This window comes from Branchiostoma floridae, chromosome 15, assembly GCF_000003815.2.
Source record: "Branchiostoma floridae strain S238N-H82 chromosome 15, Bfl_VNyyK, whole genome shotgun sequence".
NCBI classification, from domain to species: domain Eukaryota; kingdom Metazoa; phylum Chordata; class Leptocardii; order Amphioxiformes; family Branchiostomatidae; genus Branchiostoma; species Branchiostoma floridae.
Genome location: NC_049993.1, coordinates 5,266,880 through 5,282,268, shown reverse-complemented (window position 1 = coordinate 5,282,268; position 15,389 = coordinate 5,266,880). Strand labels below are relative to the sequence as shown.

Here is a 15,389-nt window from a genome sequence, read left to right as displayed (position 1 = left end):
CTTATCAGCGTTCCAGATAATCAATGTCCGTAAAATATTCTGTTGGTGAAGACGTGGACTAAAAATATGCACATACGGTAATATTTTCAAAAATACTTACAACTGCAAGTTTTATGATAAAACTTGCAGTTGCAAGTATGTTTGAATCATGATCCGTCTTCTTGATATTGCCCAAGCTGTTCAAAAAGCAAAACCTGTCGAACAACCCAGATTGACCCAGAAGAAACTACAAGAATCAGGAATATATGCATTACATGATGCAATGTGTTGTAGTGGTTGCTACAACAAAGGGATGCATCCACAAAGAGAGCTAATCTAGGACTGTCTACCTCGAATCTCTTGGGATATGGACAACGTGTACGTCACAGCTGAGGCATTTCAAATTCAAAGAAATTTGGGGAGGACTTGTATCTAGCAAAAACACTCAAGCAGACTTGCCCAGCAAAGTAGACCTCTACAATATTTTTTGAAGATTTGAAAACTAAACACAAACAGAACAAAATATTCATAGTTACATATCCTTGCACTATGCACTTCATGTGTCTGCATCTTTTATAGATTGTTTGTTTCTCATGTTCTGGCATGTTTTTGGCTGTATAATCTGAAGACACCTGGGTTTAGTATCTTCCCCAGCATTTTACCCTCTCACACAAGAATGGCTTCATGTTGACCTATTATCTAATCATTTATCAAAGGAGCAAATATTTGTTTGTAAAGCACAAATCAATTGAAACACATCAGAGATTGCATGTATAAGCTGTATCTGTTTATTTGGCACAAAACTGCCAACATACAGAAATACATCACAGACTGTCATATTCAAAATATGACACACTTTTGTCCTAATACCTGCAACTAGACACGAAAAAAAATTTATAGATGTCTGTGTTAAATATCTTTTGTCCAAACAAATATGGGAGCATCTTTGATGTCTACAAATTAAGTTAAACTGTCAACATCGATTGAAGACAATATTGAATGATTCATAAAAAATTCCAGACATGAGTAACTTTTCTGAAGTCCTTGATTCATGACTCATTCACTGTACTTCTGTAATGTCAAAAAACGAATTACTACATAAAGCAATATAGTGACTTTCAATTCAACAGTTGCTTTGCAATGCTAGTACATGTAGGACACTTTCCAATCCATGACCTATAGCAGAACTATAAAGTATTGCTAGCACTAGTGTGACTGTTCCACTGTCTATCCAATGTTGTTGATCCAGTCCTCCACCCCTGTGATGTTCAGCTTCCCCTCCAGACAGCTGCATTCCACAAACGCCACCTGCTGCTGCAGCTGTGTGAACTCAAAGTCTTTGTCTTTCCTCCCTAGGAAGGTGTTGTTGTTACCACTACTGCCATCTGTACCTGTTGTTTAAAAAGAACACAACAGCATTATACATGATGCAAAAAATGCTTTTATGTTAGATTTGAGAAAAAAATCAAAATGGAATAATACTGATTTACAATATCCAATGAATGAAAAGTAATACAGTAGCTCAGTAGGTCTACTTTCTAAAACACTTCTCCATTCCTAAAAAAAAAATATTACTGCTAACAATATTGTATAGCTGGTAATATATATTGAGTTAACAATACTGTATTTGATGGAACATTTCAAGTGTGTTCACCATACCTTCAAGAGCGGCTTGGCGAGTCACTCGCAGCATGTTGATCTCCTTCTCAAGCATTCCCTTCACAACCTTCTCCGACTTCGCCAGGGTCATGTCCTGCTTGTTACACACGATCAGGAACGGAGCTTTCGCCAGCGCCGCATCCACCAGCAGGATGTACAGGAACTCAGCGATGTCTCGGAGGTCGCGTTGAAACGTGGAAGAATCCAGCAGGTAGACGATGGCCTTAGCGGCCGTCTTGTGCTCATCCACGTTCAGGAGACGCAGTCGCTCGTGCCCTGGGAGGTCTACAAGCTGTGTGGTGGGGGATTGAACAATGTCAATATCCCTACTTTCCTGCAAGCTGTACACATGTGCATTTGTACCTCATCTCTTGACTTACCTATCCCTTGACCTTCTAGTGGGTCATTGGGGCACTATGCATTTGTACAACACCATTAACTTTTAATGTGTTAAAAATGCATAAAAGAAACAGAAAATTAGAAAATTCTTACTTCTTAGTCAGATATCTTTATTACATTTGGAAACGTTGCAACAAAACAGCAAGGCCACAATATAGAAGGAAATATGACTTTATTTGACCTGCAAGACTGAATGGGACCTTATACTGTATAATGCACAGAGACATGTACATACACACTCTGATTCTGACCCCAAACCCACCTGTAGACTGCCTTTCTTGCCCTCCTGTAGGTTGTAGGTCCCTTGGTTCTTCTTGATGGAGGTGTGAGTTTTTACTGATTTTCTCTCCGTTAGCTGTGAAAAAAATTTAACAAGTTTTGAAATATCAGAAACATTAACATTACATTTCATCTATCAGCTATAGGTACTTATTTGATGAACCTAAACAAGTCAGAACATAACCAACCCAGAGCACCATCTGACCATATTTAACAGTAATGTACATCATACATTGGAGGGGGGTAGGACGTGGGTTGGCCCTAGATGATCTTCGTCAGCGAAGAGACATCATACATGTTATCTTCTTGAACCTCCTGTCAGCAGTCAAACAAAATCTTCTTTTGGTACCATTCTACACAATAAACAGTTAGGTTAGGGCTATTTCTTAGTTTTCACCTGAATAGTCAGTCAAGACAAAAGTGAAATTCTTTTATTGAAAATGAATAGCTTAGCCTGTCAATAGTGTGTGTGTGTGGGGGGGGGGTCTTATTTTCAACAGCCTCTACCTCTTTCATTACACACTGTATAGTGGTCCGACTTGTCTGTAGTCCGACTTGTCTGACATTCGCATCTCTTCATTAAAATATTTATCTTGCCATATGGTGATTTACGTAACAAAGTTACTGCTCTGATCATGAATGAGTTGTAAAAAGTGAAACGAGGTTGATATTTTTAGCTTACAAAAATTCTATTAAATAAGTTGTCAAATATACTGCGTGCCATCTCAATACAGACCTTGAGAACTAGGTATTATTTTAAAACACAGCATCGAAAAAGAAGTGACTTCCGCTGCCCCCCTCCCCACGTACCTGACCAAAGAGTGTTGTTTTCCCGCTATCACACAGCCCCACCAACAGAACGGCATTTCTGCTGCTTCTCCCGCCGAAGACGAACTTGAGGATCACGGCTGTGAGCACCACAACCAACAGGGCGACCAGCACGGGCACAATCACGGCAGGGTCCAACATATCCGCCACGCTAGCGTCAGGCATCTTGGAAACTCTATAGGGGTTCACAATGGAGTTTTTCCACAACACCTTTTGTAGTCTGTGCCAAACTACAGACAGTTGGGTGCCCGCTGACTAATATCTGAATCCTTGAAAAATGCATAATTCTTGGGACTTTTATATGGTCAACAGTGCATTTTACCCAAGTTCAAATGCAGTCGAAAAATGATTCGGGTACTGGAAACCCTACATATGGCCCTCCATAGTTTAACCTTTCAACTCAAGAGATAAAACGAAGGGTCGCAAACATAAAACGTTTATATAATTTCTTAATATTTGACAAGTATCGTGACTATAGGATACAGTTTAGTGTCTTGTCTTATTTATGTAAGCTATATCAGTTTTTACTTTAACCTTTTTCCTGTATACATAGTTACCTTGGCTAGTATTGAATTCATCTGTTTTATATTTACATATCATCGCCCTCTCATGAGAAACCACACATGTGAGTTGGGATGTTGCAACACTGAGAAGCAACTTCTCCACGAAGATAATGGCCGTGGCATTCAGCAGTGACAGTTCAGAAGTCATCAACAGATCCCTCGGCATCTCCTCTCCTTCCAGAACGTCTCCTGACTCGGTGGAGGCGCTGTACGAGATCTCGAGATGTGTGGAGTGGGTGAAAATCCGTGGCTTTCACAAGGTAGGTGGACGCCCCCCTCCCCATAGTCAAAACTGGGTTTACGGAAAAGCCTGGGCCCAGCAGGCTAGCCTGCAGGCTAGCCAGGCCACCCTTTTTGGGCCCCAAGGCTATTGATGGGGTTTGACCCATAATAGATTTTTTAAAACATAAAACTGGGCAACCCACAGTTCCAGTGCATGCAGGGTGCATTGGACAGAAGGCAACAGTTTGGTCTTATCTATGGGGGGATTGGGGTTCAATGGTTTACAGCAATGAATAATCAACATCAACTACTGTAACTCCAAGGGTTATTAGTACATTTACTTTTTCTTTGACTGTAATGGCAGTAATTCCTACAATACTTATAGTGACTATCAGTAATTGTCCTACATGAGAGAAACGAATAGCACAAACAACACTAACCTTGCACGTCATATTATACACCCCCCCTCACATACAATTGACACATATAAACACATAACATACATGAGGGTCTGCATGGGGGGGTCCTGGTAACGCTTAACGGTGAATTCAGGAGGCCCGGTAACGCTTAACGGTAAATTCAGGAGGCCCGATAACGCTTAACGGTAAATTCAGAAGGAGCTACAACGCATAACACTTAAGTAACATTGACGTGCAGTCCTATTCAATGGGTGAAAATATCCGACTAATGACATTGTGAGAAGCAAAAGGTGCCCAGAACCCGGAGGAATGACAGGGACAATGTCCATGACATCTGTAAATTGACGGAGGCAGATCTAGAGTTCCCAGCCCGCCACAGAGACGGCGGCAGCAAATTTCTTATGAAGGGATTGAACTATTGTTTCAGCACATGGAGCGCCGAAGGCGCGACGCATTCCAGGGGGGTCCGGGGGTATGCTCCCCGGGAAAGTTTTAAAATCAAGACCCTCTTAAATGCTATTTCCTGCATTTTGGGGCAAATTTTGCAGACCGACTAAGTTAGGTTGATTTTGACATTTTCATCAAATTACACATAGTTATAGCTTTGGCCTCCATCCCCAGAGCCCCCGACATATTTTAACATTTCGATTCGAGCCCGGAAGGCACGAGACGTTGCAATATAAGTCCGGGGAAATTTTAAAATCTGGACCGTCTGAAACGCCATTTACTGCCTTTTGAAGGACAGATTTTGCTGTAAGGCGAAACTAAATTAGATATACAATTGTAACATTTTATTACAGAGAAAAGGTTGTTTTGTGCGAAAACCTACGCCCCTAATATATTTTCGCCATGTCGTCGTAAGCGCCAAGGGCGCAAGCCGTCACAAGGGAGGTCCGGAGAAACCTCATTTTCTGCATTCTAGGAGTACTTTTTGCCCGAAACTAAGCTTGACACTGAAATCTGTATGAGTGATAAAGTTTTTGAGGGCAACGCTTCCGCAACATATTTTACCCTGTCCAGAGCCGAAGGCCGGGAGGCTCGGAGAAATTTTGAAATATGGACCCTTTGAAACGCCATTTCCTGCATTCTCAGGGGTTCTATCTGGCATTAGACTTCGCGTGTACAACGGGTTACGAAGAATTTCTTGGTAACGATTAACGGTGAATTCGGGATAACAAATAACGATTAACGTTGAATTAAAACGACCAATAACGCTTCACGAAGAATATACCGATAACGATTAACGTTGAATTAGAGCGGGTCGGTAACGATTAACGGTGAATTAAAATGGCTCGTAACGCTTAACGGAAAAAGGCATGCAGACCCTCATACATCCATTCCTACATCCATGCTCACTCACACTTTATGTTTGAGACATCTGTTTCAAATTTGATGTTTTGGCAAACAGCCCCTATCCTAGAGGACCAACTGTTGTCTTGGGTTACCACTGACCCAGTTTTTCTACAAAGAAATTTCATGTACAAACACACACAGTGACACACCCACCCATACATGCATGACATCTGTTTTGAATTTGATGTTGTGCGCTATCATTTCCTGACCCATCTATTCTTTATTTCGCCTAGTACCCCTCCCCTTCAGTCTTAACATTTCCAGCATTTTCTGTTGTATACTTGGAATTTAGTTGGGTTATGATTGTTTTCTTCCAGTCTTGGTTGAGCTATTCATTGCAAGCCCAGCAATATGATCAACTGTTATCTTTCCCCATCCCATCCCAGCCCCATCCCACCCACAGCTGGGATTGTCATTGACCCAGTTTTTTATTTAAAAAACTTCAGCTGCAGACCAAACCCCATGCATAGCCTTGGGGCCCAAAAAAGGTAGTCTTTCAGGCTAGCCAGCCCAGCTCCTGGGCCCAGGCTTTTCCGTAAACCCGTCAAAACTTGGCACTGATGCTCATGCCTGACAATTGGAAAACACCTGATTTAGAATACAGTATACCGTTTATGAGGATTATGATAGAAATATGATAGACAGTAACTTTATTGTACTTTCGGTGTCAGGAAGTTGCTGTATTAGTTTTGAAACACAAGTCAACGTCTTAAGGTTCCAAAACCCTCTGTAGCTGCTGTACATGTAAAATCGAAATTGACCAATGTTATCTTACTTGTAAACATTAACGTTACCTGTCCAGTTTTAAAAATGGATCTCTGCTTACATGTCAGGTTGCCCTGCAGTTCCCAGACTGTCTCCTTGTAGATGCGACAGAAGTTGCTTCAAAGATGGAAAAGAAAACTGGGGCAAAGGTGTACATCTTAGGAGACACATCCTATGGAAGGTAAATTATGTGAGAGTAGTTGAGTTTAGATTTCCTGCCATTCTTTAGTACATTTTACACATGTGTGTGAAAGAACATGATCTTGACATAGGGGCTTAACCTGAATAACATTACTAGTACATGTTGTTTTGTACATGCGTGTTTATGTGTTTCCGCGACAAAAGGCTAATTAACTACCTATTCTACTATCATTTTAGGTACATGTGGACTTTTAAGACAAAGCAAAGTAGGGATATAACATTACATATGTAACGTTACTAAAAGTAAAGAAAATTGTACTTAAGACTTAAGTACAAGTTATGTCTTCCTGGCAATCTATAAAACAGTGTTTTCTTCTCCCCACAGTTGCTGTGTAGATGAGGTGGCTGCCCAGCATGTGAATGCTGACTGTATCATCCACTATGGCCAGTCCTGTCTGAGCCCCACCTCCCACCTGCCTGTCCTGTATGTGTTCTGTTGTCGACCTGTGGATGTGGAACACTGTGTGCAGAGTTTCAGGGACCTCATACCTGACCAACACACCAGAGTCATCCTCATGTCAGATGTCACTTACTCTGCTAGCATCAGTAAGTGTTCTGTTCCTGTATCTGTACTGGTATATATACAGTCATAAGTTACCCCTTTTTGGTGAAGCACTGGCATGTAGATCAGACTGGTTCTGATGCATGTAGTGACTTGTCACACATATTAAACCTTTGCATAGTTATATACAAACATTGTTTGTATATAACTACTGTATGCAAACTCCTACACTAGTATCTAATGAAGGAGCCCTTGCAGTTTTTCAATAGTTTCACCAGGGTTGTAGCCAGCCTGAAATAATTTTCCATCACCTTAAATTTGAATCCTATTGAGCGCCGAAGGTGCAACATTCCTAGGGGGATCCAGGGGCATACTCACCGGAAAACTTTGAAATCAAGCCCCTCTGAAACACTATTTCATGCATTTTGAAGCATAAATTTTGCTGGTAGACTAAGCTGTTCAATGGCATCTGTTTTGGTGAAAAATTACACAAGGGAGACAGTTTTATCATATGTTTACATATTGTCACAAGATAGACCGACGCTGTTGTTCCGATGTTGCTCTTTAATCCATGAAATCTCTAAATCTACATAGCAGGACTTCACACTGCCGAACTCTCCTCTCCTGAACCCCTCCTCTCTGCTCATGCGCAGTTAGCCTTGGGCATGCCTAAAACTATTACAGTGACTCCGTCATACATATCAAGTTTTGTTCGTCACAGAGGCAAATTTTTTTTTCCGTCCCCAACTACAAAATTCCGTGAAAGGATGGAAGGAGGGATGCTGCCTACAACCCTGAGTTTCACTATGCTTAGTGTGCAAACATGTTTCCAAAATTGTCCTACTCAGATATACCAGTCCCACCCTCTGTTGTACATTTTCTCCACTGCTATAATCTCCATGTACTGATGATTTGGGTGTTTTTGTATTTCAGATGACATCAGCACCAGGCTTAGTCAGGAGTACACACATTTGGTCACCTCCCGTCTCAACATACCAGACTCCAAACTGGATACAGAGTCCTCTACAGAGATGAGTGAGCACACTACAGACAGCACACCAACACAGGAAAACACTCTTAAACAAGATAGCCAAGTCATCTGTAGGTTTGGTAGAACATTCTGTCTCCAAGCAGATACAGAGTTGGACTCGTATTCAATCTTCTACATCGGAGAAGAAAGTCTAACCTTAACGAACCTTATGATGGCGTACAACAGGTGTACATTCTACAGTTACAACCCAGAGGAAAGAAACTGTCGGAAAGAAACACTGAATGTCAACAAAGCCTTGATGAAGAGGTACTACATGGTAGAAAAAGCCAAGGAGGCAAACGTGGTTGGAATTGTCGCGGGAACACTTGGCGTCTCAGACTACCTTACTGTGATCAACAACTTGAAGGAGATGATAAAGAAAGCTGGAAAGAAAAGCTACACGTTTGTCATGGGGAAGTTAAATGTGCCAAAGCTGGCGAATTTCATGGAAATTGATGTGTTTGTGCTCGTGGCGTGTTCAGAGAATACTTTGATTGATTCGTCAGAGTTCTACCGTCCGGTGGTGACGCCGTTTGAGATGGAGCTAGCGTGCAACAGCGCCCGAGAGTGGACAGGAGAATACATCACAGACTTCAGAGAACTGCTTCCAGGTAGACCTTTAAATTAGCTATCCCCATCATCAACATTCATTCTCTATGATGAGTTGAAAACAAAGGAGCTATTTTGTTTAAATGTGAGAAAAGTTGTTTTAAGGTATCTCGGTTGGCTAAATTGGCATTTTGACCTTCCACTGTTTTCTTATTAATGAATTAAGAAAGAATGGAGCCGTAACGAATGTTGATAGATGGGCATTAGAGAATTCAAAATCTGATTTTTTGGGGGCCAAATTGATGACGTCATCATTTTTATTGCCTCTGATAGAGCTACAAACGTAGTGTTGCGCAAATTGATATCTACTAATGATCTGTAGAAATTAGAAAATGTTTGTTTTCATCTAATTAAAAAAATTTAATTCTTAATAACTACAGATCTTTAGTAGATATCAGTTTGCGCAACACTACGTTTGTAGCTTTCATCATTATACAACGAAAAACGAAGTTTCATTACAGTGGTATGTACCAAAGTGCTGTATTTTGTCATAGAAAAAAATAATATCAGAGGTAATAAGAATGATGACGTCATCAATTTGGCCCCCCAAAAATCAGATTTAGAATTCTTTAATGCCCATCTATCAACATTCGTTACGGCTCCATTCTTTCTTAATTCATTGATAAGAAAACAGTGGAAGGTCAAAATGCCAATTTAGCCAACCGAGATACCTTAATGCAAAGAGAAACAGGGCTCAGAAGTAGTCATTTCCACATGTGTAGGGACCAAAAATAACTTTCTTCAGTACACATAGTTGACAAATACAATGTTGTTTTTCACAAGGTGCACCATCACATGTGCCTATGAGTGAAGGGACAGGTGAGGATGAAACAGACGTGTCGCTGATCTCAGGAGGAATGAGGAGGGTGGGGCTGAGAGAGGAGGAGGCAGCAGGCAGTACAGCCGTGGTGAAGAGAGATGATGTGCTCACTGTGGCTGAGAGCAACTCAGGAGGTATGTGCTGGTGTTCACTTGCAAACTGCTAGGGGGTGCCTTTGCATTTTTATTCCTTGTAGAGGCGTTGGAATAGCCAGAGTGTTATCCTAGTTATTTTACTGGGGCTCCTATACTATAGCAGAGGACAGAGTATGGGAGTCCCAGTAAACTAACTAGGATGCCATCCAGGCTAAAATTGATAGCATTCACTACACTGGCAAAGGCTGTGAATAATCTATGATTGAATCACTGCCGGGACGTATAGTATGTTAAAACATTGATACTTCCAAAACAACTTGTATGTATGAAAAATAAATATACTTTTTGTAATGTTTTTGTTAAAGACTATTACACCTTTTTTTTTTATTTTGACATCTCTTATTGAGAAATGAATACATTTATGAACTGATGAGATGTTGAGATACATGTATAACACTATGGCATAGATAACTTTGCTGCCCATTAAAACTTGTCCTTCTCCCTTCATAGCATCCTTCCTGCAGTCCCTGTCCTGGCAGGGTCTGGAGCAGAAGCTGGGAGAGACTGAGGTCACCACTGCTGTAGAGGGGAGGAAGGGGATAGCAGCAGGGTACAGTCATGAGCCAGGGGCTGGAGCAGAAGCTGGGAGAGACTGAGGTCACCACAGCTGTGGAGGGGAGGAAGGGGATAGCAGCTGGGTACAGTCATGAGCCAGGGGCTGGAGGGGACGAGGGGAGAGACTGAGGTCACCACTGCTGTGGAGGGGAGGAAGGGGATAGCAGCTGGGTACAGTCATGAGCCAGGGGCTGGAGGGGACGAGGGGAGAGACTGAGGTCACCACAGCTGTGGAGGGGAGGAAGGGGATAGCAGCAGGGTACACTCATGAGCCAGGGGCTGGAGGGGACAAGGGGGGTCCTCAGGTGTAAGGGGGTGGGGAGGGTTTTCAAAAATACAGGTCAGGTTCTAGTAAGGAAGGGGTTTTATCTGGTCACATTGGATGGCCCATATTTTATACCTTGGTAAAGACTTGGGCTGCACAGGCAAGCATTTTGGGTCAGTCCAAATTATCCTTGTTGCAATTTGAATAAAATTAGTAAGTAAGTCCACTTTCCTTTTGAATCTACACTTTATCTAATCTTTATTTCATAATCTGCCATAGGCATTGTTTTTTTAGTTATTGAAACAAGAATAACTAAAGAAGTAATGAAAATCTTATTATGTTGAAAACCTGTAAATCTTATAAATAGATTTTCTGTTGACTCAATTTTTTTAGATTTTTCTGTATTTCTATGTCTGTCAAACAGAAAATACAATATCTTTAACTGATGTTATTTTGAGTTTTATGTTTGAATATAAGTTTGATTTCAATGATAATGGCAACCTGATAAAATTTTATTAACATTTTACTGGAATCATTGCTATCTCATAAACAAACCAATTTACAACATGAATACCCCCTGGTAGAAATTATATGTTGCAATTTCCAGATGGGTAGTGCTATTGGCAAACCCTTGCTCCTTACATCTTATCTCTCTTCTGCAAGCATAACCTTCTATAAATAATACAGTACCATCCTGAAATTTGAAAACAATTTAATTTGTACAAATAATGTAGCCCATGTACTTATTATATAGCAGTTTACTGTTGACACAACTTTTCCATCCAACCCTGCCCTGGTTCCCTGGTCATGGCGTTCAAAGGGACGACTACAGTAAGAGTAAGTCCCAAACACTGGAGCAACATTACAGCAGACAACAATGTCTTCCAGTAATGTTTCAAACATGGTGCTCACGAGGTGAATGATGTCTACCTATCACTTCAAAATGTACGCCTGGGGTCCAAATGGACCCCACTCGGGTGTTTGAGGGTTAAAACATGGTGCTCACGAGGTGAATGATGTCTACCTATCACTTCAAAATGTACGCCTGGGGTCCAAATGGACCCCACTTGGGTGTTTGAGGGTTAAAACATGGTGCTCACGAGGTGAATGATGTCTACCTATCACAATGTACTGGCCCATTTTAAGAAAGCCTGGGAGCCAGCCGGGATCAGGCAGCTAGGACCCTTCTCCCGACGGAAAGGGTAGCGATAACTTCTTCAGGCTTAAACTCCCCCGGAGCACTAATGTGAGATCTGCGGGCTGACTGACTTGGGTCCCCGAACAAAACTCGCTAGCTACCCGGTCCTGTCTGGCTCCCAGGGTAATTTTAAGACAATTGTAAAATTATTCCTTGGACTGTTTCTTTTCTGAGAATAAACCTTTACCAATGTAGATGTATTACTTATATCTTCTGCAGTCATAACTTTCTAGAAATAGGATAATTCCATTCTAGAGTATTCAAAAGTTTGTGAAAAACAGAGATGTTGATAAGATGTAACCTCTTCATAGCAGCTGTCATAAGGGCTTTATCATTTAGAGTCCAACCTTACCTGTACCCTGCTCAACGACATGTATAACATGAATGCTTTGTAAAACAACATATACCTCGTGGAAGATTGCTTCATCTGATTTGAATTCTAAGAGGTTTGATCTGTACAATGAATCATCTTGACTTTTGATTAACATTGGCTACTGTATATCATAGAGGAGGGTACTATATGCACTGTGTGGTTTTTGCAGCAGGTCACCACCAGCTGTCCCTGTGGTGCCATGGCGACACCCCCTGGGTGCTCTATATTTGTAGTGATGTGTTTGAATCTGCCCGTTAGGTCAAACAGTTCCACACGATTGTTTCCACTGTCTGCCACAATGATGTTACCTGAACTGTCTGTACCACTGCCATATGGATGCTTCAGCTTACCTTCACCACTTCCCTCACCTCCAAACTTGAACAAAAACTTCCCAAAGTCATCGTACACGAAGACACAATGGTTGTCCCAGTCTGACACAAGAATCCTCCCTTCTCCATCTACAGAGATGTACATGAGCCGCTTCATCCTCTGCTGCCAGAAAAGGGATGACAACCAACCTGAGCCTGGGGCTTTCCCATCCACAGTTCTCACAAGAGTTCCATCTGACCCGAGAACTATCACCTCTCCCCGAGCTCTACCCCAGTCTTCTACTATGGTTTGTGTGATGAGGATGTGGTTCATCCTGGTGTCCACAGCAACTCCTCTTTGGCACCCTGCCTGTTGTAAGTGAAACTTTCTCAGCACCCTGCCGTCTTTGCTATAATGTACAGCAAAGTTAGCAATCTTTAGGCATGTTACCCCCACCACCCACACTCCCAACCTGCCCATTGCCACATCAACTGATTCCATACCCTGTCCACATAGCTCGATCATAGGGAACTGGCGCACAAACGTTCCCTGCAAGGTGAAGACTTGGATTTTCTTGATCCCAAGATCTGCTACATAGATCTCTCTTTCATCCGAGACTGTTACACCAAGAGGTGTGCTGACAGTTGCTGTTGTTGAGCCCAGTCGACCAAACGATATTATTTTTTCCTGGTGGTGATCACTGATTGGAGCAGGCTGGAACATGACATGTCCCAATACTTGCACAGAGGTGTTTATTGGCTTGAAGACTGCAGACTGAGATTGTGTAGTACTTGGTGCTTCCTTTTGTTGGTATGTCCCGATGACCTCCGTCAAAATAGCTTCCTGACTGTGAAACCCTACCCCTCCCCGCTCCATTTCTTGTTCAGCTTGATCGCAGGCAGTAGATAGTCGACTGATACCTGCTAGAACTTCGTCCCTTTTCTTCTGTAACTCTTCATTGTTTTTACCCTGATTTTCTTCTACTGCAGACAAGAGATGGACTCTGTTCTCTGCGAGTTCCTGCGCTGCTTGTTTGTGGGCCTGAATAATGCTGTTGTCTGTCAATCGTTTTTGTTCATTCAGACTTTCCTCTTTCTCCCTCAGGCTTTTGAGGAAACTACAGTAGGTTTCTAAGATTCTCCTCCCCTCATCAAGAAGTGCTTGGACGGGGGGCTTTCTTTCCTGTGAGGCCCTCTTCAGGCTTATAGTGACATGATCACTGTGCCCTTCATCCAAACATTCGTTGCAGACTGGCTCGTCACACTGTTTACAGAAGAGTTGGACTTCTTCATGAGGGTGGGACTGGCATCTGTCTCGGTCCTGTGGTTGCTCCCTTGCGTCTCCTGATGGAGTGTTCTGGTACTGCAGCCTCTCGCAAAGGCTTGCCGCAATAAGGTTATCAGGTAGTGACTTGACCTCTTGACGTTGCAACCTGACTTGTCGACGACAGTTCGGGCACATGAAGCGCACACCCCCACCTGCATGGTGCTGTAGACAGCCCTGACAGAAGGTGTGCTGACAGGGCAGCACCTTGGGCCTGGTGAACAGCTCCAGGCAGATGCTGCAGGTCAGTTCTTCGCGGATCTGTGCTCTCAGGCTTGACGGTGCAGCAGTCGCCATGTCAAAAGTTGATCAATGAAAATAATCTTGATCACTTTGGCTGACGGTCTCGGAGTTAATTCAGAATAGTGTGTTTCAGTCCTTTAACACTGTTAAGAAGGTGTTGACAAAAGTCGTCAAAACACAAGAGGCCAGGAGCACAACATCACACCCTTTTAGGTTTGAGATAGCAGACGACGACGAAAATCCGTGATGGCGGTCTAGGTTCAAATAGATCTTTTTCACGGACGTTCGAAAGTGACTGTGACGTCGCAAGAAAACGAAAAAGATCCATTTCAGGAATGTTCGAATTTTACCGTTTGGCAGCCACAGCAAAATATAAAATTGACATCCACGGCGACCTTCAACAAGTGGGCGGCTACGGTTTCATTTTCCCGAGCGGCCCTGAAGAGGGACAGTTCGGAAAATTAATATCAAACGCTATTTGATTATGCTCGGGGCCCCTGTTCTTCTTCTGTCAGCCCACAAGATCACTGCACCGGTACAATACATTGGACTATCGTTACTATAGGCAAACACATGTACACATTATTGGTCCGTTATATTTTGACCGCGTTTCCCCCAGAATTGTTGCCTTTCTTTGTATCGTCATAGTTGATTGACCAAAATGATGACACGTCTCATTTAATCATACAAAACATATCACGTAGATTGATAAAGCATGACAATGGCTTCAGATACTCCCCCGAGCACTGTCATGACAAGAGAAAAGTAATTTGTTTGCTGTCCTGGATTTGCGGTAACTCTATCAACACATAGTTACGTTACGTAACGTTACGCCAATGAATGAATTTAGTAGATTGATTTCTTCAAACATGTGCACGTTTTACTGGTAACGCTAAGACAATGAATTACCTCCCCCAAAGCCTTTGATATGAATCTTTAGTAGGACATTCCGCAACATCTAAGTTACGTTAACGTTATGTTTCAGAAGAAATCAGGGATCGAAATACTTTTTTTTGCTACATGCAAAATTGCAAGTTGGCAAAAATTTTACGTGCAATTTGAAAAATGTACATGCAAAATACAACTAGTCTATACTGCAATGTTCTAGCCAGCATCCATCATCCCGTCCTTTGGCGGAATTTTGCTGCTCAGGACGAATAAGAATTTTGCCCATTCTGTCACTTTTGACGGACAGAAATTGGCGCATAAAAATATAGACAGAACTTGAAAGTTTTGAATGATATCCACATAATCAGCAAAGTTTGCAGCAAAGCTGAATTTGATTATTCATAACACCTACTGATGACCGGTGACTTGGGACCGGTGAATTTTGATTACAT

General features: G+C 42.1%; 3 protein-coding genes across 4 annotated transcripts; 1 reads left to right on the top strand and 2 right to left on the bottom strand.

Moving 5' to 3' along the window:
- Positions 1 to 751: 751 nt before the first annotated feature.
- Positions 752 to 3,342, bottom strand: LOC118432436 (signal recognition particle receptor subunit beta-like). The gene is made up of 4 exons (XM_035844012.1): positions 3,127 to 3,342; positions 2,300 to 2,392; positions 1,639 to 1,930; positions 752 to 1,370 (listed from the first exon to the last, which is right to left on the bottom strand). The coding sequence occupies exons 1-4, from the start codon at positions 3,307 to 3,309 to the stop codon at positions 1,207 to 1,209; spliced, it is 732 nt and encodes a 243-aa protein (XP_035699905.1). The 5' UTR covers positions 3,310 to 3,342; the 3' UTR covers positions 752 to 1,206.
- Positions 3,343 to 3,533: 191 nt separating this feature from the next.
- On the top strand, positions 3,534 to 10,829 carry LOC118432434 (2-(3-amino-3-carboxypropyl)histidine synthase subunit 2-like). Of its 2 annotated transcripts, XM_035844010.1 has the most exons (7): positions 3,534 to 3,967; positions 6,535 to 6,647; positions 6,993 to 7,213; positions 8,103 to 8,810; positions 9,592 to 9,762; positions 10,234 to 10,258; positions 10,347 to 10,829. In XM_035844010.1, exons 1-7 carry the CDS (start codon positions 3,818 to 3,820, stop codon positions 10,465 to 10,467), a joined length of 1,509 nt encoding a protein of 502 aa, XP_035699903.1. In that variant the 5' UTR covers positions 3,534 to 3,817; the 3' UTR covers positions 10,468 to 10,829. The 2 variants fall into 2 exon arrangements, with proteins under 2 accessions (XP_035699903.1, XP_035699902.1); XM_035844009.1 differs by having other exon boundaries at positions 10,234 to 10,828.
- Positions 10,830 to 11,300: 471 nt separating this feature from the next.
- LOC118432432 (tripartite motif-containing protein 3-like) lies at positions 11,301 to 15,023 on the bottom strand. The gene is made up of 2 exons (XM_035844007.1): positions 11,722 to 15,023; positions 11,301 to 11,627 (listed from the first exon to the last, which is right to left on the bottom strand). The coding sequence occupies exon 1, from the start codon at positions 14,101 to 14,103 to the stop codon at positions 12,283 to 12,285; it is 1,821 nt and encodes a 606-aa protein (XP_035699900.1). The 5' UTR covers positions 14,104 to 15,023; the 3' UTR covers positions 11,301 to 11,627; positions 11,722 to 12,282.
- Positions 15,024 to 15,389: the final 366 nt, after the last annotated feature.